The sequence below is a fragment of the Mustela erminea genome, chromosome 1, assembly GCF_009829155.1.
Source record: "Mustela erminea isolate mMusErm1 chromosome 1, mMusErm1.Pri, whole genome shotgun sequence".
NCBI lineage: Eukaryota > Metazoa > Chordata > Mammalia > Carnivora > Mustelidae > Mustela > Mustela erminea.
The window spans coordinates 3,618,646-3,646,044 of record NC_045614.1 but is presented as its reverse complement, the minus strand read 5'-3'; the positions used below and the strand labels follow the sequence as shown (position 1 = coordinate 3,646,044).

At 60.8% G+C, this 27,399-nt stretch overlaps 1 protein-coding gene across 8 annotated transcripts in view; it reads right to left on the bottom strand.

Annotated features, from left to right (window-relative positions):
* Positions 1–12,073: 12,073 nt before the first annotated feature.
* The window catches only part of KDM4B (lysine demethylase 4B), a 132,575-nt gene continuing 117,249 nt past the window's right edge, over positions 12,074–27,399 (bottom strand). For 6 of the 8 annotated variants that reach the window (XM_032307124.1, XM_032307094.1, XM_032307085.1 and 3 more), the window contains 10 exons: positions 27,128–27,248; positions 25,045–25,223; positions 22,753–22,975; positions 21,147–21,223; positions 20,830–20,885; positions 20,536–20,644; positions 16,283–16,711; positions 15,860–15,979; positions 15,263–15,355; positions 12,074–14,177 (listed from right to left, as the gene is read on the bottom strand). In XM_032307124.1, the coding sequence (XP_032163015.1) occupies positions 14,001–14,177; positions 15,263–15,355; positions 15,860–15,979; positions 16,283–16,711; positions 20,536–20,644; positions 20,830–20,885; positions 21,147–21,223; positions 22,753–22,975; positions 25,045–25,223; positions 27,128–27,248 (1,584 nt within the window). In that variant the 3' untranslated portion in view covers positions 12,074–14,000. The remainder of the gene's footprint in view (positions 14,178–15,262; positions 15,356–15,859; positions 15,980–16,282; positions 16,712–20,535; positions 20,645–20,829; positions 20,886–21,146; positions 21,224–22,752; positions 22,976–25,044; positions 25,224–27,127; positions 27,249–27,399) is intronic. The other 2 variants (XM_032307145.1, XM_032307103.1) reach the window with 2 other exon arrangements.

Sequence of the window (27,399 nt, the reverse complement as noted above, 5' to 3'; positions counted from 1 at the left end):
GCGTCCCCCAAAACGTCTGCTGGCGGCGCGGAAATTGGAATTTCGTGCAATTGTGTGTGATGAGATACTCATCTTCTTTCAGCCTAAAAAATAAAAGAAACCTACTTAAAAATGTAAAAGCTTGGGGCGCCTGGGTGGCTCAGTGGGTTAAAGCCTCTGCCTTCGGCGCAGGTCATGATCTCAGGGTCCTGGGATCGAGCCCCGCATCGGGCTCTCTGCTCGGCAGAAAGCCTGCTTCTCCCTCTCCCACTCCCCCTGCTTCTGTTCCCTCTCTCACTGTCTCTCTCTCTGTCAAATAAATAAATAAAATTAAAAAAAAAATGTGAAAGCATTCTTCATCTTTGGGCCACACTAACCAGACGGGGGGCCACATTTGGCTGGGCCGAAGCGCGGTGAGTCCCAGGGGCGTGTACATGATACAGAGGGAGACGCCGTTTTGTATTTAAGTTGTAACTCAGTTCACAGAGCAAAGGAAAAATAAAAAGGAGGAGGTAACTCTGTGGGGATTTTCTAGAAAAACAAGGGGAACAGCCAAATTTCACCGGAACGGGGATTTCATCTTGGCGCGTGCATGTCTATGGGGGCGCGTCGACTTCCCCGGACACAAGGACTGCGGCGCTGTAGGCGCTGGGTCTCCCCCTGAGAGCAGGGGTGCAGGGAGTGGGGGGGTACAAGCTTTGCTCTCAGTGACCAGTGCTGTATTTGCATGTTATGCGTGAAATTCAGAACGCCACAGTTAAAACTGAATGCAGATCCCGAGAGCTCTGAAAACACGTTCACATAGAAACTCGTTCACGAACAGGAGCGAGGGACCCCCACGCGCTGCCCCGGGGACAGACCCCGAGCCCACGACGCACAGGGGGGACTCAGACACACAAGGCCACACCGGGTGTGAGTCCCCACATGTGTCACGCCCAGAACAGGCTCCTCCACGGAGGGGCAGGGACTCACAGGAGCCGGGGAGGGAGGGAGACCGGGGGTGACCACTGATGGGGACGGAGTTTCTTTATGGGGTGATGGAGTGTTCCAGAACCTAGTGGTCGTGGGTACACGGCCTTGTGACTACAACAGAAGTCACCGAATTATACATTTTATTTTATTTTATTTTATTTTTTTGTTTAAGATTTTATTTATTTGTCAGAGACAGAGGGAGAGAGAGCGAGCAAGCACAGGCAGACAGAGAGGCAGGCAGAGGCAGAGGGAGAAGCAGGCTCTCTGCCGAGCAAGGAGCCTGATGTGGGACTCGATCCCAGGACCCTGGGATCATGACCTGAGCCGAAGGCAGCTGCTTAACCAACTGAGCCACCCAGGCATCCCTGAATTATACATTTTAAAAGGCTGAATTTGTTGATAGGGGATTTATGTCCCCAAATTGGAAAAAAAAAGTATATACGGATTTTAATTAATTAATTCAATATGTATGGATTTAAGACGTCTTTGTTTTTTTTTAAAGATCTTATTTATTTGACAGACAGAGATCACAAGCAGACAGAGAGGCAGGCAGAGAGAGAGAGGAGGAAGCAGGCTCCCCGCTGAGCCGAGAGCCCAATGCGGGACTCGATCCCAGGACCCTGAGATCATGACCTGAGTCGAAGGCAGAGGCCTAACCCACTGAGCCACCCAGGCGCCCCTTAAAATGTGTTTAAAGAGAGAAGGCCTGGAGTGCCTGAGCCGTTGAAGCCTCTGACTCATGGTTTCGGCTCAGGTCGTGATCTCAGGGTTCTGGGATCGAGCCCCACGTCGGGGCCCGCGCCCCTCCCTCTCCCTCTCCGCCCGCCCCCACCCCCGCGGGCGCTCTCCATCTTCCTCAAATAAACACATCTCTAAAAACATAAAATAAGGGGCGCCCGGGTGGCTCAGTGGGTTAAAGCCTCTGCCTTCCGCGCAGGTCATGATCCCAGGGTCCTGGGATCGAGCCCCGCATCGGGCTCTCGGCTCAGCGGGGAGCCTGCTTCCTCCCTCTCTCTCTGCCTGCCTCTCTGCCTACTTGTGATCTCTGTCTGTCAAATAAATAAATAAAATCTTTAAAAATAAAATAAATAAATAAAAAATAAAAAAACAAAATAACAAGCGAAGCCTGGCGAGGTCTGCAGAAGGCTGGTTGGTCCACGTTGATCTTATTCTCCTAATTTCCTTCCTGATTCTGACAAGGCAGGAGGTCGGGGTAAATGACATTTTCGGGGTGGGGTGGCGGCCGGGGGAAGCGGGCACAGTATGTCCGTCCGTGCAGTACTCTTGGCCCCTTCCTGGGAAGCCGGAAGCTGGTTCCACAGGGAAGGTCAGGCCTCCGGGCTCCGGAGGCGGGTGGCGGGCTGGGCCGGGGCCGCCTGGTCTCCCCGCGGCGGGGACGCGGGGCCCCAACCGGCTGAGGGCGCAGAAGCACCGCGAGGACCAGCGGCCCCCGGAGCCCCCGGGCTCCCCGCTGTGGGGACGGAGGGCGCAGGACTCCTGGAGAGGCCGACGCTCCGCCACACCACAAACACCTTTCAATTCACAGCCCCCACGGCACGAGGAGATTATTAGTTTTCTTAAGATTTGATTCAATTAATTAGTTCCCAAATATCAGCCCATCCAGGCAAGCGAAGGCAAACAGAGATAAATCCCAGCGCATCCTGGCTTCATCTTTTAAAGGCAATTAACTCTTAGTTATTAGCTTTTAATTAGGGAGTAATAATGGCCTCATTAATACGCTTTATTATACTTGTCACCAGGCAGCTGTTCCGAACAGATCCTGTTATCAGATGGTCATGGCCCTGGTGTCCACGGCGCTTCTCCCAGCGGAGGCCCGGGTTCGAGGGCTGCCCGCGCCCATTCGTTCTTCAGCCCGTCCTAAAGGGGACCCTTCAGGAGCTGCTCGAGGGTCTCCTGACCTCCACTCCCGTCCCCTGCAACAGACCCTGGGCCAGTCCTGCCGTTTCCTTGTTCTGAATCCTCCCAGTGGCGCCACTGCTCGGCCACCGAACGCCACCCTCTCCCTGGGCCGTGGGCTCCCGTCGCCCCCTCTGCTCCCCGACCCTGGTGGCCATTAGCGCCCCTCACCGCACACCCCCGGCACTGTCCCCTCTCCGCTCTACGATCACGCACAAGGACCATCTCTGCAACATTCTTTTGGAGTGTCCCATGCTGGGAACCGCCTTGAGTGTCCCCCCGCGGGAGAAGTTCCAGCAAGAGGGAGCGAAACCCAAGGATAAATTCTCACAAAGTATCTATAAATAGCCACAGGTGTGAATGAGTTCACAAAGCCTTCATGGCTTCGTTGGCCATCGCCAAGCGCCCACCAGGGTTGCAAGCGGACGGTGGTCCAGCCACGCCGTGGAGTACGACACGGCCGTGCAAAAGGACCGCGCCACGGGAATATGCGACAATGTGGGTAATCCCCGGATGCTTTGTGCGGCGGGGAGAAGCTTGTGTTCTCCACGATTCCATGTTCAGAAGCTTCTAGAAGAGGCAACCTTAATCTATAGGTACAGAAAATAGATCAGTGGTTACCTCTGAGCATGGAGGGTTAGAGAGGGAATATTCTGGAAGGTTCAGTGCTGGGTGGTGGTTACTCAAGTGTATGTATTTGCCGGACTTATGGAGCTGTGCGACCTCATGAGTGTCTAGGAAAGGTCAACTATGGCCAAATAAAAAATTACAATACTTGATAGATATTAAAATGTGGGCTATGAATATTTAATGATATGATAAATGTCCAGCGTCGGGTCAACAGCGACAAGCAGATGACGTCCCAATCGCACAGACTACGGAGCTTTGCCATGGACTGAACGTGTGTGTCCTCCCAAAATGTGTATGCTTCAGTCCTACCCCCAAGGCGGTGGCGTGAGGAGGCGGGGCCTTGGGGGGTGACCAGGTCATGAGGGTGCCGCTCCCCTGAATGGGCCTGGTGCTTTTCTGAAAGAGACCCCAAGAAGATCCTGCACCCCTTTTGCTAGGAGAGGACACAGCAAGAGACACTGGGCTACGAACCAGGAAGCAGCCCTCACCAGCCCCAGACTCTTTAGCCCCTTGATCTTGGACCCCCCGGCCTCCAGAACCAAGAGAAATAAATGTGCTGCTTATAAGCCCCCTGGTGTGTGTCCTATCATAGCGGCCCTAAGGCACTCTGCGCTTAACCAGGGGTGTTTATCCCCCTCTTGAACTTGGGCAAAATAATGCAGTTCTGGTATCAAGCTGGTAGATTTGGTTGCCAGAGACAGGACGGGGAAGCATCTTTCTGCATCGTGGGGCCCACACAGAAGCTGGCGGGGGGTCACCTGTGCTTTGGGGAACTAGCTCATCCCGCCTGCAAGAGTCAATCCGTGAATTTTCAGGAATTCCGTGAACGGGTTGCCAGGAACAGCCACCATGAAAAATAAAATTATACAAACTTACAATGACATACGTTATATTAAAACTAAAGCGATAGACTTATTATTTTACTGCATTTTGCTACCATCTATGCTCTGGAGGTTGTTGGGTTTTTTTAATAATTATATCTGTTTGATGAAAACCTTATATAATGGGGTGCTACTCTGCGTCTCTTTCCAACTCTGCATTCAGTGACATCCGGTTGGTAGCTTGAAATGGGCCACAGGGGGATTTTCGCACCACAGAATTAGGCAAACACTAATCCAACGAATGAGTGAATGATGTTGGGGACATCTCTCAGCCTCTCTCTGGTGATTGCAAAAGAGCTGCTGTGGCTCCAGCCATCACACCCACATTTGGTTTGGGAGGAGGAGAGAAGAATGCAAAACGGGGCAGCACCAGCCAGCCCTGACTGTCCCTTTCAGCAGGAAATTTAAAAACTTCCCTCCAATTCCCCAGAACCACGTCATGGGACCCCGAGTATGTAAGACAGTTTGGGAAGGCAAGGTTTTTTGATTTCCCAGGCTTTTCGGTGGAGGCGGGGGACAAGGGAAAAGCAGATGGGGATGTCTGTTGGGTTTTCCTGCCATAGCATCTGCCCTGTTCCATCACCGAGAAATGTTTCTATGAGGAAGGGGGTCTCCCTAGTTCAGCAGTTTCATGAGCCACAGGGCAGCTCAGGGAGGAGCCACCCCCTGGCAGCAAAGTCACGAAGAAAGTGGATGACCGTGGCCCCGTGGCACTCTTGTACCGAGGGACGAATGGGGCGGTGGTGACAAGACTTCACGCTTTGCCCACTGGAGGGTTCAGGCGTCCCGGGGGAGGGGCGCTCGCCTGAGAGTTTGATACATGAACCTGGAGAGGACATTTCTTTAGGCCCCGGCCGCTCCAGCCATGTTCACGGCCGCTATCTGAGACAGGGCTCGCGGGGGCATGTGCTGCCACTCGGGGAAGCCTGGGGCCACCCCATGGGGCCTGACAACCCCAGTTGTCGGTTTCTTTCGGAGATTGAGCCTTTGCACAAACGGCTCTGTCTCCAGATGTCTGAGCCTGCAGTGACACAGGATGGTTTTCTTGTCTGGTTGGGGCACGAGAAGGATGATTCGCATTATACTCATCTATCGATCTGCATATCGGCGGTGGGGGAGAGGCAGAGGGAGAGAGATAATTGTGTGTGTGTGTGTGTGTGTGTGTGTTTTAAGATTTTATTGATTTGAGAGAGAGTGCACACACAAGTAGGGGGAGCAGCAGAGGGAGAGGGACAAGCAGACTCCACGTGGATCACACAGCCCAAACGCGGGGCTCGATCCCATGACCCTGAGGTCACGACCAGAGCCGATCGATGCTCCACCGACTGAGCCACCCAGGAGCCCCAGGGTGTATTTTTTTAAAAAAGCATCCCAAGAGGCGCCTGGGTAAAGCCAGGTAAATGTAAAGCCTCTGCCTTCGGTTCAGGTCATGATCCCAGGGTCCTGGGATCGAGCCCCGCATCGGGCTCTCTGCTCCGTGGGGAGCCTGCTTCCTCCTCTCTCTCTGCCTGCCTCTCTGCCTACTTGTGATCTCTGTCAAGTAAATAAATAAAATCTTAAAAATAAAGAAATAAAAGGCATCGCAATGTTCAGCTGACCCAAATTCCCAAATGTGGGATTCTTTGCAAGTCAATGGGCCCAAAGTCGGGGTGCAGTGTGGCTGCCCCCACTGATGGGAAGGTCCCCCGTTCGAGCTGTGGGGGGACGGCAAGCAAGAACTCTTTGGCAAGACGTCGCTGTGTTTTCTGGGTCCCAGTCTGAGCTGACACCGGCTGGTCGCCGCTACGCTCGCTGCACACTAATTACGGGCCAGGTTTTTCTCATTTCACTGAACCAAATAAGAGAAGAGTCACCCTGGGTGTGGCCCCTGACCCAGGGCTCAGCGAGGGACGCCGAGTGGGACAGATATAGCATGGCGAGAGACTGAACAGCAAATCAACCCTCTCTCCGACGGGAACGGTCATTGGGGAATTTTTTAAATAATATGTTTCAAGACAGTCCTGACAAAAAGCTTTTAATCATGTGAAAGGATGCTCAACCCGACTCATTAGAAGGGGAGGGAATGTTGCAGCTGTGGTCAGATGTCACTTTTCACCCATCCCATAGACCAAGGTCCCCGGCTTGGTCCCTGCTTCCGTCCGGGAGGTCGGGGAAGTGGCATTAACCCCCCGCGCAGCGGGGCCCTCCCAGGACATGAGGGGGTCACCTGGCTGAAGGAATTCAAAGTAAAATTCCAGATGCCTCCACCCAGCAATCCCTACCCTACACTGTCGGAGGGAACGTGTTCTAGAGAGACACATACACGTGAGCACCAAATCTGCTTCGGGGAGCGCCTGGGGGGCTCAGTGGGTTAAGCCTCTGCCTTCGGCTCAGGTCATGATCTCGGGGTCCCGGGATGGAGCCCCGCATCTTTTCCTTCTCCTTCTGCCCCTCCCTCCCATGCCCTTTCTCTCTCAAATAAATAAATACAATCTTGGAAAAAACCAAGAACAGAACAGAAACGCTGCTTCACTGCAGCATGGGTCCCTGTTGGGAAAAGCCAGAAACACCCTTAGTCCCCACTAACAGAGGACTGACTTATTACAATCACAGTCCGTCCTTAGAACGGAGTGTTACTTTTCACCAAAGAACAGAGAATTCTGTGTTTGAAAACGCGGGCCCTCCAGCCGCACATTCGCTCTCCTGCTCCATCCCGAGGCCCCTTCCCAGCGTCAGCACAGGCCTCTGCGCCGCTAACACGGAAGAATGGTCTCTTCCCGGCTTCCACCTGTTCTGCCCCAACATCCCTCCTGCCGGACCAGCGCAGTCTCCTCTATCCCAGACCCCAGGCTCCTACCCTCAACCCCCACAATGCAACCCTCCCACAGCGGTTACTACGCTCACTGAGTAGGGTCCTGCCCTCCTGTGCCCACAGCCCTCTAGGACTCCCACCTCCCTGGGTTGGAGGTGGGAAGCCCAAGGCCTTGTAGGACCTGTCTCAATCCTCCCTCCCAGCCCCCCTGCCTCCCTTTCTCCCCTCACTCACTCTGTTCCAGCCACAGGGGTCCCTTGCTGCTCCTCCAACACTCCAGACCCAGTGCTGCCCCAGGACCTTGGCACGTGCCATGCACTTTGCCAGGAACACCTTTCCTCCAGATCTCCACCTACTTCACTCCCTCACCTCCTTCTGGTGCTTACTGAAATGTCACCTGCTCAGTGAGGCCTACCTTGCCTCTGTGGCCAAAATAGCCCCTCCTTATCAGTTAACCCTTTCCCTGGCGTCATTTTTCTTAAAGCCGTGGTATCCAGGAGGCCCTAAATAGATATTAAATCCAGGTGTTCATTGTCCTTCTTGTTCGCTCTGTACCAGCTGCTTGGGCCTCCTCGATGTTCTTCCAACACGCCGGGCCCGTGCTGCCCCGGGGCCTTTGCACCGGCTATGCCCTCCCCGTGGAGCTCTCATCCCCCAGATGTACACTCGATCACTCTTTCACTTCCTTCAGGTCTTTGCTCAAATTCTCAGCAAGACCCTGAATGCCCTAGATACACTCACTGCCCCGCCCCAGCCCCCATCTGCCTCCCCCGAGAGGCTGTGAGCTCCTGTGGGCAGGGAGGTTTTCTTTCTTTCCTGTCTTTTTCTGCAGGGCAGCCCAAGGCCCTGGAACAGAGCCAGGACGAGAAAGGAGCTCCGTCAGCGTTTGCAGAGTGACTGTCCACCAGCCACCTGGACAGAAACACCTTCCTCTCTTCCCTCCTCCGCTCGGTAATCGGGATCTGCAAGGAAGAGCTGCACCTTCTCCTCCCCCTACCCATCCGTCCATCCACTCGTCTCGAGGAGTTTGGCTATTTATTTTATTCTGTAGGTTATAATCCAATATCATCCCTGAGTTCACTGTTACAATAATTCTGGCCTCAACCCCTGCGCGTGACCTTTCCAGGCATCCCTGTCCTTTTCCGGTCATTTCCCTGCTCTCTGCCAACACCAGTGAGTCCCAGTTTATCCTGTGTGTTCCCTGCCCCCGACACACAGGGGATGATCTCTCCGAGGAGCTCTGGTTCTTCACACGGTACAATGGTACTTAGAAGCCAGAGTCCAGGTGCCAAGGGTGCTCACTGTGGCAGGCACCACGCGGCCGCACGTGCGCACACCGGCGCTCACTTCCACGCCCGTCCGTGTTGCCTGGCCGTCTGTCCACACCTGCCGTCTCTCTGTGTACAAAACCATGAGTTCATCCCAACATGCCGGATGCCAACCCAGGACAAGGTCCGTTCTCGGTGCTCCCAGCCCTTGGCTGATTCGTCATTTCTTTAAAAATCTATTCTTTTGGCTTTTTTTTTTTAAAAGATTTTATTTATTTACTTGACAGAGAGAGATGACAAGCAGGCAGAGAGGCAGGCAGAGAGAGAGGAGGAAGCAGGCTCCCTGCTGAGCAGAGAGCCCGATGCAGGGCTCGATCCCAGGACCCTGAGACCATGACCTGAGCCGAAGGCAGTGGCTTAACCCACTGAGCCACCCAGGCACCCCATGATTCGTCATTTCTTTCTCTGACAGAGGGAGACCTGGCCCTCATCATGAACCATCAATGTGCCCACTTGTCCAGCCCCTGTATTTACATAAAGCGCCTCCAGAATGGCTAAGCTGTGGGGACACGGTTTTCTAACTAGAGCACAGAGTCCCTGTGTAGGTATCCTCGTGTTTTTTTTAAACTTTTAAAGATTTTTTTTTTTATTTTTTTTTGAGAGAGAGAGACAGAGAGCCCGAGAGTGAGCACAAGCAGTGGGGAGAGGGAAAAGCAGATAGGGGGGCTCGATCCCAGGACCCCAGGGTCATGACCTGAGCCAAAGGCAGATGCTCCATGACCAAGCCACCCGGGTGCCTGGTATCTTTGTTTTTAGCCGAACAGTATCCAGTTGGAACACTAGTTTCAAAACACTCTTTGTGGCACGGCTGGGTTCATGTGGCTTCTGTCTTGGGATCCCCACCGCATCCTGCTGGATTTCAATCAGCCACCGTGTGTGGTGTGGGGCGCGACACAGGCTATGCTGTCATCTGGGCTGTTCCGAGAGGCGTGCCCAGAAGCCGCCCACTCGCCCTGCTACTCTCTCCCGTGCCCATCTCTGGACCCTTGCCCACCTGCCCCATAGGTGCCCAGCCCCCAAGGCTCTCCAAAGCTCACCCACCAACACCGGGACTCAAAGATCCACTTGTCCCAGGCCCTGAGTCCAGCACGGCGGGTCCTTACACACAGGGGGCTCATGCTCAAGTCGGGGGACGGTTACAGCAGGGACCATCGGGTTCATGGCAGGGAAAGGATGCTGGAGTGGCTTGACTGGGGTGTCCCCAAAAGACTACTTCCCAGGGCCTACTTCCCAGGGCCTCTGAACTTATTCAGAAAAAGTATCTTTGCAGATGGAGTTAAGGGCTTGAGATGAGGGGAGCATCCTGGTTATCCAGGGGACCCTAAATCCCACGCCCGGTGCCCTTCCAAGGGAAAGGCTGACGGACACAGGAGACAGAGAGCAGGGAAGACACAGATACACAGGGAGACGGTCACGTGCTGATGCGGCCACAAGCCAAGGGATGCTGGGACCCCGAAGTGGGGAGAGGCAGGCAAGGTCCTCCCTGGGAGCCTCGAGGGACAGAGAGGGACAGGTGAGGGCCCCGTGACACCAGGATTTCAGACAACTGGCCTCCAGGACTTTGAGAGAATATGTGTCTGCTGTTCCAAGCCACTCAGTTCATGGTCCTTGGTGACCACGGCCCACAACAGAGCTGTGGGGGGTCCAGGCCCAGCAGGGGCCACTGGGAAGGGCCGGTGCCACAGGAACAACTCCAGACACCCCATTTCCCACACACACCTTGGGTTTTGTGTTTCTACAGGAAACGGGCGCTGGGGCTGGTGCTGTGAGCAGGAGAGACCCTCCCTGCCTCTCCCCTGTGCAGGCTGCTGGGAGGGCATCATCTGTCCCTGTCGCTTGCTGAGTGGCTAGGATGGAAGCTGCACGGCGGGGCAGGGCGGGGACACCCGGCATCTCACTGTCCCTGGCTCCTGGAGGGGGCGGGGGCTTAGGCAGTGCAGGTGGCCTCACTGGGGGCCTTCGAGAGACGGGGCGGGTCTAGGCTGGGCAGGCAACCACCCCCACGGGGGAGCGCTTTGGCGGTGGCCACGGAGGGGACGTGCACCCACAGTCTCCCACTTGCTCTAGGTCTGGGGTGAGCACATGTATCCCGGGAGGGGCCAGAAGCTGCCGGTATCTGTCCTTGCGGGCAGGGTGGTCTCTGCCACTGCAGGGCCGGAGCCCCCCAGGATGACAACGAAATGAATGGCCGTGTGCCAATAAAACTTTACTTACAGAAAGCAAGTGGAAGGCCAGACTCGGCGCACAGGCTACAGGTCCCCGAGCCCGGCCCTCGCACGGTGTACTCACCACGCAGGGGACCCGTCCAGGGTCCTTCTGACGGGCCGTCCCTCAAAGGCCAGATCCTTTAAACATCACCTCCTGTTAGAGTCTTCCGGCCATTCTCCGACAGCCATGGTGACCGCCAGGCTGCACTGCATCTCTGCCTGTTCCGGTCCATGGGGACATGTGTCACAGCCATGCTTGACCTGTGCTTTTCAGAACCCCAAACTCCAGAGAAGCAGCGGCTATGTTTCCCTTGTCCTCGGGCCTCTCTCCAGGGCCCAGCACAGGCCCCGCACAACCCCCATGGGCTCTGCACGGTCGCGTGACTGAGGGGGAGAGGCCGTGGGCCCTCTGTGGCCAGGCCAGGCCACCTGGGTCAGTGGCCGGCCCCCCGGGGCGGAGAGCAGCCGGCGCCCGCCTCCCCAGAGCAGCCGCGAGAGGGCGCCCGTGAGCGGCCCGTCAGGTCTGCCCTTCCCTGCCCTCCGCCCTTCAGGGCTCCCTCCTCCCTCAAGGTCAAAGCCCAGGTCCTCCATGGGGTCCCTAAGGCGCTGCACTACCCGTCCCGTCTCCTCTCTGTCCCCCTCCGCAGTCTCGCCCTCACCGGCTCTGCTCCAGCCACGTGGGCCTCCAGCAGGCCAGGCCCGGAGCTGCCGCGGGGCGTTCACAGCCGCCGCCTGCCACACTGCCCGTCTCCTTCAGGACAACCCGAGCAAACACAGCGCCTTTCTCCTGTTCTGTTCTTCCTGCGTCACCAGAAGAGCCATACTTACTGGCTGCCTCTCCCAGTCCTGTGGGCTCCAAGAGGACAGGGCTCAGACCCACCTCACCTGTGCCACAGGCCCAGGACTTGTCACTCGTGAAGAGAAGGGGCCCCGTAGCATCCCAAGCCTGGGAGACCCCACGGTCTGGGCGGGCTCTTGGCTCAGACGCTACAGGAAGCGGGCGGTCAGGAGGGCAGTGGGAGGGTGGCCACTGGCCCCAGACAAGCAAGGGCTGACTGTCTTTCAAAGGGGACCCTCTGCGCCAGCCACCGCTGCCCCCAGCCTGCCTGTGAGTGGAGCCCGACAGCCTCCGGCGAGGGGTCGGTGGGAACATGAGCGGCGGGCAGACAGACAGACACGGGCTGGGGAAGGAACGGCCCCGGTCAGGAGGCCGCGAGCAGGAGCCGAGAGGCCGCATTCCCAGCCTGCGTCCCCCTGGGGCGGCCTCCCCTCGGCTCCGTCTGAGAGCAGGTGGCCCAGGACCACCCCCGCCCCCACCCCGCCTCCCGACCCCCACCCAGAAATGAAGACACCGCCACGACAGTGAGCTGTAATTCGCAGTGCTCACGAGCCTTTAATTCATTATGAACCTAGAGGCAGGGGAAATTAGGCAAAAATACAGCGCATCCTTAATCTCGGGTGGGAGAAAAATCAGAGTGGGTGGTTTTTTTTGTTTTTCGTTTTTGTACATAGACACGGATATACCTTTGCGAGGAAACGTGTGTCTCCCCTGTTGAGCTGCGGCCTGTCTGCACGTCACCCTAGACCCAAAAAGACCCCCTGGGTCTGGCCCCCCGAACCCCGACCCAGAGGGCCAGCCCGCTTTTTGTTCTCTTTACAATATAAATAGCATTTTCAAACTACATATGAACACAGTGCCGCGTCTGGGCGGGGAAACCCCCATATCCCGGCTGACTCCCCTCCGGGCCTCCCGCCCCGCCCCGCTCCAGGGCACCTGCCCCCCGCCCCCCCACCAAGCAAATGAAAGGTTCCCGGCTCATTTACATTCCTTCCGGTCTCCTTATAATAGTTCTTTCTGGCCTGGTAACCATCAGAACACTCTTTTTTTTAATTTTTAATTTTTTTTTTTTTTTTTTTTTTTTAACACAAGCAAAATTATGCTGTCGGTCCTTGGGCAGGACAGCAGGGGCCCTCCCGCAAGGGGGAAGGCTCCCCGGGGCAGGGGGCAGGGGGTTCCCAAGCCCCTCGCAGGCACGCTCTCATAAATCCAACCCCCAGCTCTCCGGAGGTGGGTCTGGTTCTCTCCAGCTGCCCCCCAAGACGCACAAATCCACACTTCCCAATGGGACACAGGGTGCCACTGGCCTCTCGGGGTCCAAGGTGTGCGTCCCTCTGCACGCAGACAGCAGCCAATCCGGGGGCCGGGGTGGGGGGTGCCTGGGTGGCCAGAGCCCAGGGACACAGGCCTCGCCCGCACAGGGAAACAGCCAGACTCAGGCCACCCGGAGGCCTGCGTGGCCCCGCATCGTCTCTCCCCAGCAGGCTACAGGCAGCCTGCCACCCACCCAGCGGGAGGAGGGCGACAGGAGGGCCCCTGGGCGGTGCTGGGGACACTCTGGGGACACGGAGCATTTCTGCAAACACTGGAGGCCTCAGCGGTGCGGTGGGTTTTCACCAGGGGAAGAAGCAAACCAGAGGAGAGAGTGTTTATTCTGTGACAGCGTGCGCGGACAAGAGAGGGACTCCTGGACCCCCGCGACACGGTCGCCTCCAAAGCGCGCGACCAGCCTCCTCCTGTCGGCACAGAGCTGGGGCGTGGGCCGAGGAGGCGGGACCAGCCGCCCGGACCTTCGCCAAGTCGTGGGGAGACAAGGGCCAGGCCCATGACCGTGCCTGGCCCCGTCGCCCTGCCCGGGCCTCCCTGCTGCTCACGGAGACAAGCGAGGTTTTAAAACAACGACAAACAAACAAAAAAAAAACGAGATGCTTTTATCTCCCTCGGTGTATCTTGGTTCTGAGAAAAAGAACATTTTTGTTTCGTTTTGCTTCATTGTTAAAGCCACAAATCTAGAAAACAACGTTGGGGATTTTTTTCCTTTTCTTCGTTTTCCTTTTTTTCTCGGGTTTTTTTTTTTTAAACAATAGGTATTTCTAGAAAGAGCCTCACAAAGGTGATGTCTGTACAGAAGTCACAATCTCAAAGGCTGCTCAGGAGGCAGGCAATGCAGTAGCACCTTTTCGAGAAGAAGAGCTTACATGGTTTACGGATCTGAGTCGTGGGGGGAGGGTAGCAAGTCCCCGGCCGGACCCCCCAGAGCCCGCGTGGCCCTGCTCCCTGAGTCCGGGCCGCGCGCCGGCGTCCTGCTCGCTCCTGTCGCCACGGAGCGGGGCGGCCGCGCGCGGAGGTAGCCTCTCAGGGCCGGGGGAGGCGAGGAAGGACTTCACAGCAAGCGAACGCCAGGGCCCGCCGCCACCTGCCTTGCTGGGCCGAGGGGTCGCCGGGCGGCTGGCTGTCCTAGAACGGGGCCCCGGGCCGGCACTGCGCCTGCAGGAGGCTCTCCATGAACGCCAGGCAGTCCGGGTTACGCCCTGAGTCCTCGGGGGCCCGCGGGGCGCCCACCCGCGGGCGCTTGGCGGCCTGGACGTCCTCCCCCGAGAAGGCGGTCTCCCGCGGCGCCCCCGTGCTGAGCGACTGCAGGACACCAGACAGCACAGCGGTTAGTGGGTGGCACATCGCAGACCCGAGGTCTGTGTCCCCCCAATTTATCTGTCTGAGCCTGGCCCCCGAGGTACTGGCAGCAGAAGTGGGGGGTCTTTGGCAACGGGGTCAGTGACCTTAAATCAAAAGGACCCCCTAGAGCTCTCCCTCTCCCTCTGGCCACAAGAGGACACCAGGAGGAGGCGTCTGAATCGGAAGTCGCGGTCCCCTGTCACGGACTCTGCCCACGCCTTGACCTCAGACACGTGGCCTTCAGAACCGTGAGAAATGCCGCCTGTACCGTAAGCCCCCAGACGTGGGGCTTCGTTACAGCAGCCCCGAGAGACTGACCCGGGGGCTCCCTCTCCCGGGGACCTTCTGAGAGTGATACCGGGTGGTGACCGGGGTGGCTGCTCGGCGCTTCTGCCTCTGTGTGAACCCCCAGTCCTGCGTGTGCGCCTCCCGGCAGGCGGGGCCCAAAGACAGGGGGCCGCCCCCGCCCTCCAGCCACCAGCCCCAGGGAGAGCGGGCGGCCAGAGCCCGGTCTGTCCCGCCAGATGGCGGCCGCTAGGAGCAGCCCAGCCTCGCTGTGTCTGGCAAGCCCCATCCTTCCCCGCGGGAACCTCCAGTCGGAGGTCAGCGGTCCGACCTGCACCCACCCCTGCTCGGACTTGGAGCTCATTCACTGACCGCCACAGCTGCCCGCGCCCCAGAACCTTGCCTTCGGATTAAACACCTCAGAAAAACAAGCGCAGAAGGCCTGGGAGAAATGGCCAGTGACTGTCTCTCAACCCTGGGACTCGCTGTTCCTTTTGAAAAGGGATGAGCTCTGCCGAAGCGTGTGCCTGCGCCGCCCGTGCTGGGCCCGGATCTGTACTCAAGCAGCTGCCGCGAGCACAATGGCCGGGGCCGGGCTCCTGCGGTTCTGCCTCCTGCTGGTGCGGCTGTCACCGGCCCTGGAACCTATCCTTCCCGCCACTGACCAGGTGCCCTTCCGGGGAGCAGGACGAAGGGGAGGTCAAGGCCTTTCAGAAGGGCTGCTTCCCTGAGGACCACCGAGGGCTTCGGGGGCCACTTACCAGCCGCGACCGGACCCTCTTGGGGAGTTCCTCGTCCAGGGTGAAGATGTCCCCACGCTTCACCGTCAGCTGGGACCCGTCCTCGAACTCCACCTGCAAAGGGCAGCAGGCGTCAGGCATGGCCTCTGCTGCCTCCCGAGGGGCGCCCCAACTCATCGAGGAAGGGCAAGAGGCACAGGGGTGTAGGGGTGAGGTATGAAGAGCTTTGGGGGCTGCACACACAGAGAGCGCGGATCGGCTGAGGACGAGCGGCCGTCGACTTGGGCGGCTGGAATGCAGGTGCCCCTCCTCCAAGACCACCGGCTACTAGGTCATTTCTCTCCCACCATCGTGAGAAGAAACTCGCAACCATCCGGGTTAAAATAAAAAAAAAACCAGGGGCACTGAACCTTATGCTTAAAAATGCTTAACCTGGTAAATTCACGTTCTGTGTGTCATCTCCCACACGCACAAGCGGAAGACCTCTCTGGGGAAAACGGCGGCCAACGAGACCCCCGGCTCCCAGGTGTAACGAGGCCTGACCGCGTGTGCTGGCCGGGCAGGAGCTGGCCAGGGCCCCCCGCCCCCAGCACCGCCCGCAGAGCAGGGCCCGCTCACCTGGTAGACGTGGCTCGTCACGGAGGAAATGAACCTGGCCTTGTACATGTTGCCGTCGGCCCACCGCAGCTCCACAAACTCCCCCTCGGGCGGGGGTCCCAGCCGGACGCAGTCCCTGCTCTGCAAGGGAAGAAGGCGGTGGGAGGTGAGGCCCCGGGCGCCCTGGCCTCCGGGGGGGGGGCGGCCGGCGGCTCCCACACCGCACTGGGCATGCTCATCCGTCTAAGGGCCAGTGCTGGCAGCGAGGGTGAGGTGGCGGGCCGGGCCCCAACTCTCACGGTCGCCGTGTGGGCACAGGGACCGCCAGGCTGCGAGCTTGTCTGGACCTGACCTCCCTCCACTGTGTGTGTGTGCAGAACCCACCCTGCAGAGTGGGGGGCCCCCCTCCCCTCGCCCGTGCCCCCCCTTCCCCGCGCCGCTCACAGTAATGCTCTCCGGGTACAGGTTGTCGCTGTAGGACCCGTCGTCGAAGTTCACCTCGTAGAAGGTCTGCGCGCTGGCGCCGATGACCCGGCAGCGGTAGTAGAGACCGTTGCGGTTCTTGGTGATGACCGTCTGGCCCAAGGACACGGCCCTCAGGAACTGGGCCTGGGGGCGGGAGGGGACAGGCTGCGTCAGCGCGGGCGGAGGCTGGGGGCGGAGGGCGGGGGCGGGCGGGGCACTCACGGGGTGGCCCCCTGACTTGTGCTTGAAGCAGGTGATGGAGACGACGTAGGGCCAGTCGTCCGGCTCCATGAGGACCCCGGCGGCGTGGGCGCAGGTCACGTGGAAGGACGTGGAGCAGTGCTCGCACGAGCACTGGATGCAGGCGCCCGACACCTTCTTCATGCGCTTCCGGCAGTACACGCACTTCTGGGGGACAGCAGCAGAGGAAACGGGCTGGGAGTCTCCCCGGAAAGGCCCTCGGCATCCAGGGCGGCAAGGCAGCGGCCCCCGCGGTAGGCGAGGCAGAGGCACGGGGGGCAAAGTCCGCAGAGCACCGTGTGGTGGCCGGGGGTCTCGCCCTTCGTGGAGAGTCCCCCGAACCGAGCCAGGGGCCTCCCCCGGAAACACTTGTGGACTCTTTTCCACACGCCCTCTCTGCAGGGCTGCCTCGGACAGGCGCTGAGGAGCCGGCCACATGCACGTCCCTGAGCCGCCCGAGCGAGGCCCCCACGCACCGCCCCGGGGACGGACCCCGAGCCCATGACGCTCAGGAAGAGAACGAGACGTAGGAGGCCATAGGGGGTGTGAGTCCACGCGTGTGACACGCCCAGACCAGGCTCCTCCACGGACTGGAAGGGGGCTCGTGTGGGTGGGGGCTGGGGGAGGGGAGGTGACAGCTGATGGGGACAGGATTTCTTTTTGGGTAGATGGAATGTTCTGGAACTAAATATTGGCCATAGTTGCCCAACTCTGGGAATGTATTTAAAAAGCTACTAAACTGTGTACTTGATAATAAGAAATTCTACCTCAATTTTTAATACAGGGCACCGTGGAGTGGCCTCCTCCACGAGGGAGCTCCTCACCCCCACACCGGGCACACACTGTGGGACAGCCCCCCCCCAACAGTCCCCACGCCGTCACTCTGAGCATTTACTCAGCGGGCCTTTATCGCTCTGTAAACCATGTTCAAAAGCCAGATAAGCAGCTCAGCACAGGGCGCCGCAGGAGCGCGCCCAGCACGGATCGATGGCAATGAGATCTCGTTATTAAACTGTCGATACCTAATCCCCGCCAGCCTGCGGGGACAGGCACGGACACCGCAGGCGGGAGCGGCGTTAACCCTCCAGGACTGGGCCTCCTCGCACAGGTGGGAAGGCGAGAAGACATGCAGCAGCCCCAGGGCAGGGAGCGGGGGGTCCCGCCACCAAGCCAGTGGGGCCACCGAGCAGCCTTGCTGTGCCCGCCGCCGCCAGGCTGGACCCCACCGAGGAAAGCCAGGGGAACCCGTGGCCATGCCTGACAGCACCAGGCATTTCAGCCCATGGGTGGCAACTCCTCGCTGAGTTTCTGCATTCGTTAGAACAAGGGCCAGGCCCTCCCGCCCCCGCCACCTGGCAGGACCCCCGGTGCTGGGGGGCAAGGGGGTGCAGGGGGGCGGCAGATATCAGTGGAGAGCAGCGGTCAGGGGGAGCTGGGGGCCACTGTGTGGGGTGACACTGGCCAGGGAGGGTGCTCCACCTGAAGACCCCCCCCCCCCACGAAAACACACACACCAGGTCCCACGTCCTCAGCCCACCCCTCACACCCACTCCCCTGCGCCTGCCCAGAGTCCTTGTGTGGACTGAAGTGAGGCCTCCACCTCGAAGCCGGGCCGGCAAGAGAGCAGAATGGATTCAAAGTGTCTGGCCCCCAGCAGCCTTGCCTCTCCCACTCTCACAGGCTGATCCTTCCCCCTCAGGAGTCCCCACCAGACTCCAACGTTCCTCTGGGGACCAGCCGAGCCTGGTGATGAGGGCGAGTGCGGGGGACGATCCGGCGAACCCAACAGGTAATCTGCGTTTAGGCCACCCTGCTAGCCAGGACCCCGCAGTGCCCAGGGCCGGAGGGGACAATCCGGCGAACCCAACAGGTAATCTGCGTTTAGGCCACCCTGCTAGCCAGGACCCCGCAGTGCCCAGGGCCGGAGGCCTGGTAGTCCTGGGGACAGACAGATGGGGACCAGGAGTGGCCATCCCTGAGACGGCGGCCAGGGCAGCTGGGCAAGCAGGAGTTAACTGCCGGCTTCCTTGCGAGGCTCCATTAGGCAGTACAAGTGAGCCTCGTGTAGAAGGATTTTTAATTCATCGTTACAAGTGCTGGTAATGAAGAGGCTGCAAGCTGGAAATGTCAGATGATCCATAAAGCGTCTGGGAGGGACGGTCTATCACGGACACCACGCGACACACCGTCACCCCACCTGAATAATGGAGCCTTTGACGCACGTGCTCCTGCAGGAGCCTCCGCCGGCTGCCGGCCTCTTCTTCACCGCCCATCCGCACCTGGCGGGACCAGCGCTGCCCACCCCCTGCTCCACGGCCAAGGCCCCCCGCCCCTCCCACACGGGCTCCCTCCAGCTGCCCACTCGACCCTGCCAGAGGGCCCCATGCCCGTGGGCTCTGAGCACCACACCCCCAAGGGACTCCCTTGGTTGAAGCCCGCTCTAGCGCGTGCTTGCCCTCGGCCCCAAGGAACAGCTGGGGTGCCCCAGGCTTGGGGAAAACCGGGGGAAAAGCCGCCGGATGCTGTCAGAGGCCCGAGACACGTCCCTGGGTGTCAGGCCCCCCGCACACATTATCACAGCAGAGCTCACCAGGCAGGACAGGGACAGACCTGAGAGCAGGAGCTGGGCCGCAGATGGCTTGACCCCATGCTAGATGGTCGGGCCCAGTTCATGCTGGCAGCCTCGCAGGTGGCCAAGAGCGGCCCAGTGTACAGATGGGAAGGCCAAGGTCCACAGGGGCCAAGGGATCCATCCAATGTCACGCGGCAGGCCACTGGCCTGCTCACAGTCACGCTCTGCCCATTCTGGCTGCTGCCCCAGGGTGACCACCACTGGCTAGGAGGTGGCACGAGCCCCTTGAGGCCACACTCCGCCCGAGGCTAACTGCGTCCTCCCTGTGGAGGGCAGGACCATGTGCTTCGGCGGGGCCAGCTACGGAATTCCTACAACTCCACGGCGAAGAAAAGCAACCCCCGAGTTAAAAATTAGCAAAGGACGTACACAGGAATTTTTCCACAGACGGCGCAGACAGGTGGCCAACGGGCACATGGAAAGACGCTCACCGTCCCTCACCGCAGGGGAGAGCAACCCGAGCCGCACTGAGATGCGGCCTCACCCCTGGCCGGACCAGGACAGCTCAAATCATCCGCACCCCTGCTGCGGGTGGGAGCGCAAACGGGTGCGGCCACGCGGGAAAACAGCATGGAGAGTCCTCAGGAAGTCACGTACAACCAGCAAGAGCGCCTGGCTGGCTCCATTGGTAGGACATGCACCTCTCCGTCTCGGGGTTGTGGGTTCGAGCCCCGCATGGGTTGCAGAGAGGACTTAAAAAAAAAAGTTAAAAAAATAGAACCACCACACAATCCAGTAATTCCACAATAAGGGACTGACCCAAAGGAAACGAAAACAGCATCTCTGGGAGGCATCTGCCTCCCGGTGCCCACGGCAGCCTCATCTGCAGTGGCCGGGACACAGAAAGGGCCACACGCCCACCCGCGGAGGAAGGAATCGGGATGCGGCGTGGCCACACGGAGCGTCTCACTCGGCCACAGGAGGCCAATGCTGCCATCAGCTGCCGCACAGACACACCTCGAGGACGTCACACACAGCCACGGGGACGGGCCCCAAAGGACACATCCTGTGTGACCCCACTCAAAAACTCCTGGATGCACAGAGCAGAAGGTGGCCGCAGGGGCCGGGCGGTGGCGGTTCTGTATGCATCAAGGCCGGTGGGCCTGGTGAGCAAGCCATGCTCTGCCGGCTGCAGGACCACAGCCTGGGGCGCCGGGAGGCGGAGCATAGAGCTCCTGGTAACAAGACCAGCCTGGGGCGCCAGAAGGCCCGAGCTGTGCACGCTGCTTGGCTGGGCCACAGACGTCTCTGCACAGAGACCCCGGAAGCCAGGGACCTGGGGCACCTTCAAACCAGACTCGATGGCACCCGGTTCCCGGGCGGCTGCCCTGCACTCCCGGGCAAGACACGGGGCACCTACCAGCTTCCACCGCTGCTCAGGGATGGCGCTGATGTCCACGGGGTGGCGCTCCATCACGTTCAGGAAGCGCGCTTCGGGGACGGCGATGGCGCAGATCACGTGGATCCACCTGCGGCGGGAGGCTGGGGTCAGGACTCGGGAGGAACCCCGCCCCTGGGCCCTGGGATCACCTCACAGCCCCTGCGGGGCTTACAGGACCTTAAGGGGCATTCTGGGCCAGCGGCTCCTCCTGGTCCCCCCTGCATTCCCTCAGGGCCCGAGGCCACACACCCAGGAGAGGCCCCTGCCACCCACCTCCGGTCGGTCGTCATCTGCAGGGCTCCTCCCCGGAGGTTGCAGAGACAGCACTCCTGTGGGAACCAGACGACCCCACGGTGAGGGGCGCAGGGTGCCGCCTCTCTGCCCTGCGGCCCACAGTCCTTCCAGCTCCTCCTAGCGGCCGCGGACGGGACGGGGCGGGGGGCTCCACCCCCGCACTGTCCAGGTGAAGGTAACGGAGACCAGGAGAGGCGAGGCGGCCAGCCTGAGGTCCCCGGGGTCCCGGGCCCAGCTCCCCCCATCCCCAGGCCTCAAGGGCTCCCAGAGCACCACCAGCTGCCGGGGGGCGGTACCGCAGTCCAGGCGTGGGCCGCGCACCGGGAACACGTCCAGCCTTCGTTCACCAGCTCGGGGCGGATGCCGTAGCAGCCTGCAGGACAGGGGAGGGGGCCACTGAGGCGGGGCGCACACGGAGCCCACAGGGCCCTTCTGCAACTCGGCAGCAGCGCTCTCTCCCTGAATCCAGGCCACTGCGCACAGCGGGAACGGTCTGGACACCGCTCCTTTGAAACTCAAGTAGGGCGAGGGTGAGCAGGCCCCCTCCTGGGCAGCCCTTGCTGGCTCCAGTCCAACAGAGAAGGCCCAGGCTCTGCAGGCCAGGGGAGGCCGGCAAGCCGGGGAAGCGGCCATGCAGGCGTGCACGGTGCAAGGTGCGCCTCACGGTCCTGCGGTTCAGACGGCTGAGCTGAGCCAGCCGGGCCCTGTGTTCAGGCAGAGTCACTGCTCAGGAAGCCAGAAACTGGAGGCCCTGGGTGATGTGGGTTTACTTAGGACCTTGGTCCTGGTTTAGAAATGGGCAGAGGGGCAGGGAGGTTGGGGGCAGAGGGTCAAGAGGCCATGCCCTAGGTCACCATCCGACAGTATCCTCGGCCACCTGGGGTCCCATCACCTGGCAAACAGGGGCTCTGCCAGCTGCAGTGGGCCACAGCCAGAGACAGAGGGCCCCAGGGGGAACACAGGGAGACGGCAGGGCGGCAGAGAGGTAGCCTTCTGCTGTGTGCCCCAGAGGCCCCGAGGGACAGCAAAGTGTGCGAGAGCTGGAACCCGGCCCCGTTCCAAGCCCTGGGGACACTAAGCCAAGCTCTAGGCCTAGTGGGGGCCGGACTCCTGGAGGAAGAGGGGCTCCACCTCCCCGCAGGGCCCGGTCAAGACCTCTGCCTTCTGGCCCAGCGCACCCACGCAGCCCTACTCAGGCCCCTTCCGAGGGTGGGCTAGGCCTGGGCCTACCGGCCCAGGAGCACATCTCACGCCCCCACCCAGCAAGGCAGAGCAAACAGGCCCCTGGCCTGGGGACAATATGAGCTCTGGGCAGGCCTCTGCAGGGGCTGGTGGAGATCTGTGGCTGCCTTCCTCCACGGGGCAGCCCACGGAGCTGGACCGCTCCAGAAGCTTCTTTCCGGCCCCAGGAGCTCGAGCTCGCAGCTGCTACGACTCAGGCCTGAGAAGGGGCGGATGCCCACTTCCTCGTCTTGGGCCAAACGCAGCCCTCAGGCTCTGGGAGAGGGTGGTCGCCCACAGCAGAGGGAGGCTGGAGCCCTGGACTGCTCCAGAATTTCACCTTTACCATCTGACTCCTGCCCCAAAGTGCACAGTTCGACAGTGTCGCGGCACTCTGAAACGAGGAACAGACACCGCATTCCTTCCTGCTGCTGGCCAGAGCCCAAGGGGCGGACAGGCCTCAGTGGAATCATCAGACTCGGCCAGGGGGAAGGCCACTCCATGACGCGAGGTCCTGTGACAGCCCCCAGACGGCAACCCAGGGAAGGGGCTTGCTGGCTCTGTAGACCCAAGCGCCACCCCCGCCGCCTGTGAAGGGTGAAGCAGGGGAGCCCCTCGGGGAGGGGCCGCAGAGCCCACAGCTGTCCGCTCCCCGGCCGCCGGCCCAGCCCCGGCACTCACTGGCGTGGACCTGCAGGCAGCACTTGGCGCAGGCTATCAGCAGGCTGGTCCCGTCGTCTCCGATGTAGGAGTTGGCGGGCAGGGGCTCCGTGTTCTCGCCGCTGGCAGTAAAGCACATCTCGGGGACCAGCGGCCGAGTCTTCTGGCCACTTTTGGAAGGCGGAGCAGCCGAGGGACCCTCCCCGAGGGAGGCCTGGGGAGCCTCCTTCTCGGTCTGTAGGGACTGGAGGAGGAAAAGGAGGGAGCTGCCCTCAGAGAGGAGTCCGTCGGGGTGGGCAGGACAGCCGACACGGGCAAAGCAGGCTGGGCACGGTGGCCGTCCTTGACTTGCCCTCTACTCAGCCCAAGCAGCCCTGGCCTGCTTCTCACTCTGCCCTGCAGTTGCCTCATCCCACCCTCCTAGCCCTCCTCCCCGACCCAACATCCCTCAAGAGATCGTCTTCGAACAGTCAGACCTGTTCCCCCTCCCCCACTGAAAACTCTCCCACTTAGGGTCACACTCTGGCACATGGCCCTCGATCAAGCTGCTCCAACCACACCAGCCTCCTCGCTCGACCTCTAACACCCCAGGAGCCAGGCACCATCCCACCCCAGGGCCTTTGCATGTGCCGTTCCCACTGCCAGAACATTCAGAGGTCTGCTCCTGTGTGTTCTACAGCCCAGCCGGCCCACAAGACCAGTGGCCCCCAGCCCACCCCTCACCCCTGCTCCGTGTGTTCGTGTGATCCTGACCATAACTGACACTGTTTCACCTGTGAATCTATACGGCGAGTTCTCGCCACCTCTGCCGTATGTCCCGTAAAGGCCTCACTAAGCCCCCAGATGCCATCTCATGAAGAGATGATGAAAATGTCCTGCCCGTGGCACCCAGGTCCTGCACCCTCCAGGCCCGTCTCAGGACACCGCCAGAGGAACAGCTGCACTGCTCCTGAGCCGGGAGGGGAGAGCCCTGCTGGAGGCGCCCCGCCTGGCATCTGGGGTTAAGGGTATGGCTGGTTCCCGTCAGGAAGAATGTCCAGGCACGACGTTTGTCCCCTTCATGGGGCAAGTGAGGCCTGGTCCCTGACTCTGAGAGCTGTGACAGCAGAAGCCCACACTGGACTGTGGGCACATGAAACAGCCACTGGACTCAAGGAGATTCGCATCTCGGGCCGGAGTCCCCAGACCCTGACAGCCAGCAGCCCTAAGAGGGTCACGCCTAGAGAAGGCAACTGTTCTGTCCTGTCTGCCTGGAGACGGTACCCCACACAGCATGAAGCAACAGCGTCCTTAGGACAAGCATGCTTCCCCCAGCTCGGGGCACAGACCTCGGGGCGACTCAGCTAAGTGGGCACTGGGCTAGGAGCCTGGAGACTGAGTCCTGTCCTCCAGGGACTCACAGTCGAGGGGCTTATAAACAGAGAACGGGAGCAAGAGCAGAGGTGGGCGGGAGAGCCTGGAGAGGGCCGTGCCCGGGGACAGCAGGTCCAGGAAGGCTTCATGGAAGAGGCGACAGCTGAGCAGACTCAGAGAATGAACAGAAATCTGTCTGGCAAGGCAAGGGGCTGAGTGGGTGGGTGGTGGGGACCCTGGGGGTCCGGAGGGAGCACACTGTCACTGTGTGTGTGACGGGTGGGGCTGCGGGGCCAATCCCAGGGCAGAGGAAAGCCGTGGGGACATACTGATTCTGAGGCCGGTGGTGAGCCTGGGGTTCTCCAGCCAGGAACCACATGGCCAGTGTGGCCTCCCGAACATGTGCCCAGGGCTCAGTGGGGCACCAACAGGAAGGGCTCCTGCCAGGGCAGGGGAGGGAGAAAAGAGCTAGAAGGCAGGTCACGGGGGCGGGGGGGGTGTGCAGGGAGGAACCAGAGGTTAAGGGGGCAGGATCTGGTGGGTGACGGCTTGAGACAGAAGGCAGGGAGAGCCCAGGTCCCTGACTTGGGAAATGGGACAGAGTGAGGCCACGCTGAGAACTAGTGCCTGGCTCGCCAGAGGTGCCCTGGGGCTCCTGGGTGGTGTTAGGGTGCTTGCCCTGCCCCCCACCCTACCCCCGCTCTGCCTTGCGGCTGGGCCCACCGTGGCCAGCCCCATGCTGCTCCTGGCCACCCAAGGCCCCGCCCCACCCCCAGCGGCCCCACTTCCAGGCCCACTGAGAAGTCCCTTCCTGCTAAAACGCAAGATACCGGGCTCTCCCTACCTGCCTTCAGCTTCATGTGCCCCCGAATGCCCAGGGCTCCCGCCCATTGCCCCCCACAGCCCGGCCACCTGTGTTCTCGGTCTCCACTGCCCGCCCCGCAGCCGCCCAGCACCCACCTGGCTGTAGGGGTAGAAGAGGGTGCAGATGGCGCAGAAGGGCTCGGCGAGCGCGGCCGCGGCATTGAACTTCCTCTCGGCCTGGAAACTGGCAGTCTTGTTCTTCCACTGCAGGGAGAGCAAAGGCCTCGAGGCCTCGGGGTCACTCATGTCCTCCTCCCCGGAGAAAGGGAAAGCTTCTAGAGGGAAACAGGAGGGCGGGAGAGGGCGGAGAGAAACCTCGGCATGGCTGGACGCCCAGGGGACCCTTCCTTCCCTGCCCTGCGGCCCGGTACTGCTGTGAGCATCGGTGGTGACAGGTCCCCGACCTCAACAGAGCCGAGAGAAGCACGGCCGGGGAGGAGGTGGGGGAATGTCACTCCGGCACGCGCGGGGACTGCCACAAATGAGACGACCCCCCACCCTGCCTGCTATCTGCCACCGCGCTTGGTCTCATGTCCCAGCCAGCCATGCCCCAATGTCCCCAAGTCCCGTTGCAGTGTTTCCTGAGGACACGGGGCTGAGCCACCCCGAGAAGCGGGGTGCTCACTCCCGAGGCCCCAACCTTCACAGCCGCCAGGCCAGCAAGGCACAGTGGAGAGAGAAAGCCCTGGGACTCGGGATGCCCGAGAGGGAGACGGCGGTCACCGCAGACCCCTGGGGATGGACATGCAGATCTTCTATGCCCCGAGGGGCTGGGCCAGACTCAAGGACAAGACTGCTCAGCCGGAGGAGGCCCCACACAGGCCTAGGCCCCCTGCAGGTAACAAGAGCTGCTGGCCTGCCTTCTGGCACCAAAGATCACATGACACACACTGGGCTCTGGGGCTCCTGGGGGTCTCACAGAGAAGAGCCACAGCTTCATCTAAGGGGCCCACAAAGTGGGCGTGTGGGAGGCCTCAGAGGCACCTTCTGGCACCTTCTGGAAACAATACCAACAGCCTTCAGCTGCCTACAGGGCTCTGGTGCGTCTGGCCCTCCCGCGAACTCCCCCTCCTCTTGGGGCTCTGGCCCTGCAGATCCCAGGCGCCTCCCGAACCCCTCTTCACCCTAGCCCTCAAAGCCGATTCAGAATGAAAGGAGCTGTCCAGATGACATGCCAATTCCACGGGCAGCGTACATGGAAAGCAAGCTGGCTTAGCAGGCTTTCTGCAAGAGGCCGTGGCTCTGCTCTCCGCAGCATCCCGGCCCCAGCTCCACATCGCCTTTGTTCCCACCTCCCCATGGGCAGCTAGGGCCACCGGGAAGAGCCCAGGCGAGCAGGCGGCCAGGTCACACGCGTCTCAGGGAGCAGCCGCCTTGCTGCTCCCACACATGGGCCTGGGTCGCAGAGCCAGGACATGTCCACAGGGCAGTCCTCACGTGCACCCAGCCCCTCGATTCTCAAACCCCAGGTCACTTCTCAAAGCCTGAGGCAGGGGTGCAACCGGTAGGCAGGGCACAGGCACGCCCTTCAGCTCCCTCGCTCGCTGGCCCGCTCTGTAGCGTCCCGGGGGCCTCCTCTGCACCCAGCACCCCAGCAGATTCCGAGCCCGTGAGAGACGGCACGATCCTTGCCCGCCCGGGGGCCAGCTAGGGACACAGACGCACAGGGCCCACGGGAGTGGGGGGCGGCCATCCCAGGCCTGGAGCAGGGGGCTTCCAGCGGGGACAGGAGAGGTTCTCACAGAACGTGAGAGCCGGGGCGTGGCCGGAGCACAGGCACAAACAGCTACGCACAACAACCCAACCTGGCATTCCCGGCACCCGCCGCGGGCTCACCACCATGCGGCGCGCCTTCCCGGCAGGACGCCTCGCAGGACTGGCAGCCCCCATCTTCCAGACAGGGAAACCAAGGCACACAAAGGTAAACGGCACCTGTGGTCTCGGGCTCCAGGCTGCAGGCTGTGGTTTGAGCCCCCCACAGGTCATGGTGTCCATTTCAGGCCCAGGGGCCAAAGCAAAGCAAGCACCCCAAGGTGGGAAGCGCAGCCCCCAAGAAGGGGGGTCATGCCCTGGGGTGTCTCTGTAGGGCGGCCTGGGCGTGGCTGCAGGGAGCACTGCAGGCCAAGCAGGGGCCACTGGGTCAGGTGTCCTGCAGGGGGTGGGGGTCCGGGGGCCTCACCCTCATCACTCGAGGCCTCCTGCTTGACCACGGTCAGCGGGGAACGGGTGGGCGGCTTGCCCAGGGGGTGGCGCCGGCTCTTCTTGATCTCCATCTTCAGTTTGGAAAACGTGGACGGGGCCTGGAAGCAGAGGAGGCAGCGTGTGCAGAGGGCCTGGCTGCGACTGCGGAGCCCGGCCCATCAGGACAAAGCGAGAGACCTGTGTCCCTGCCCGCAGGGTCAAGGCCCCTGGAAAAGGGATGGCCGGGAACCACGGGGGCCATTTCCGATG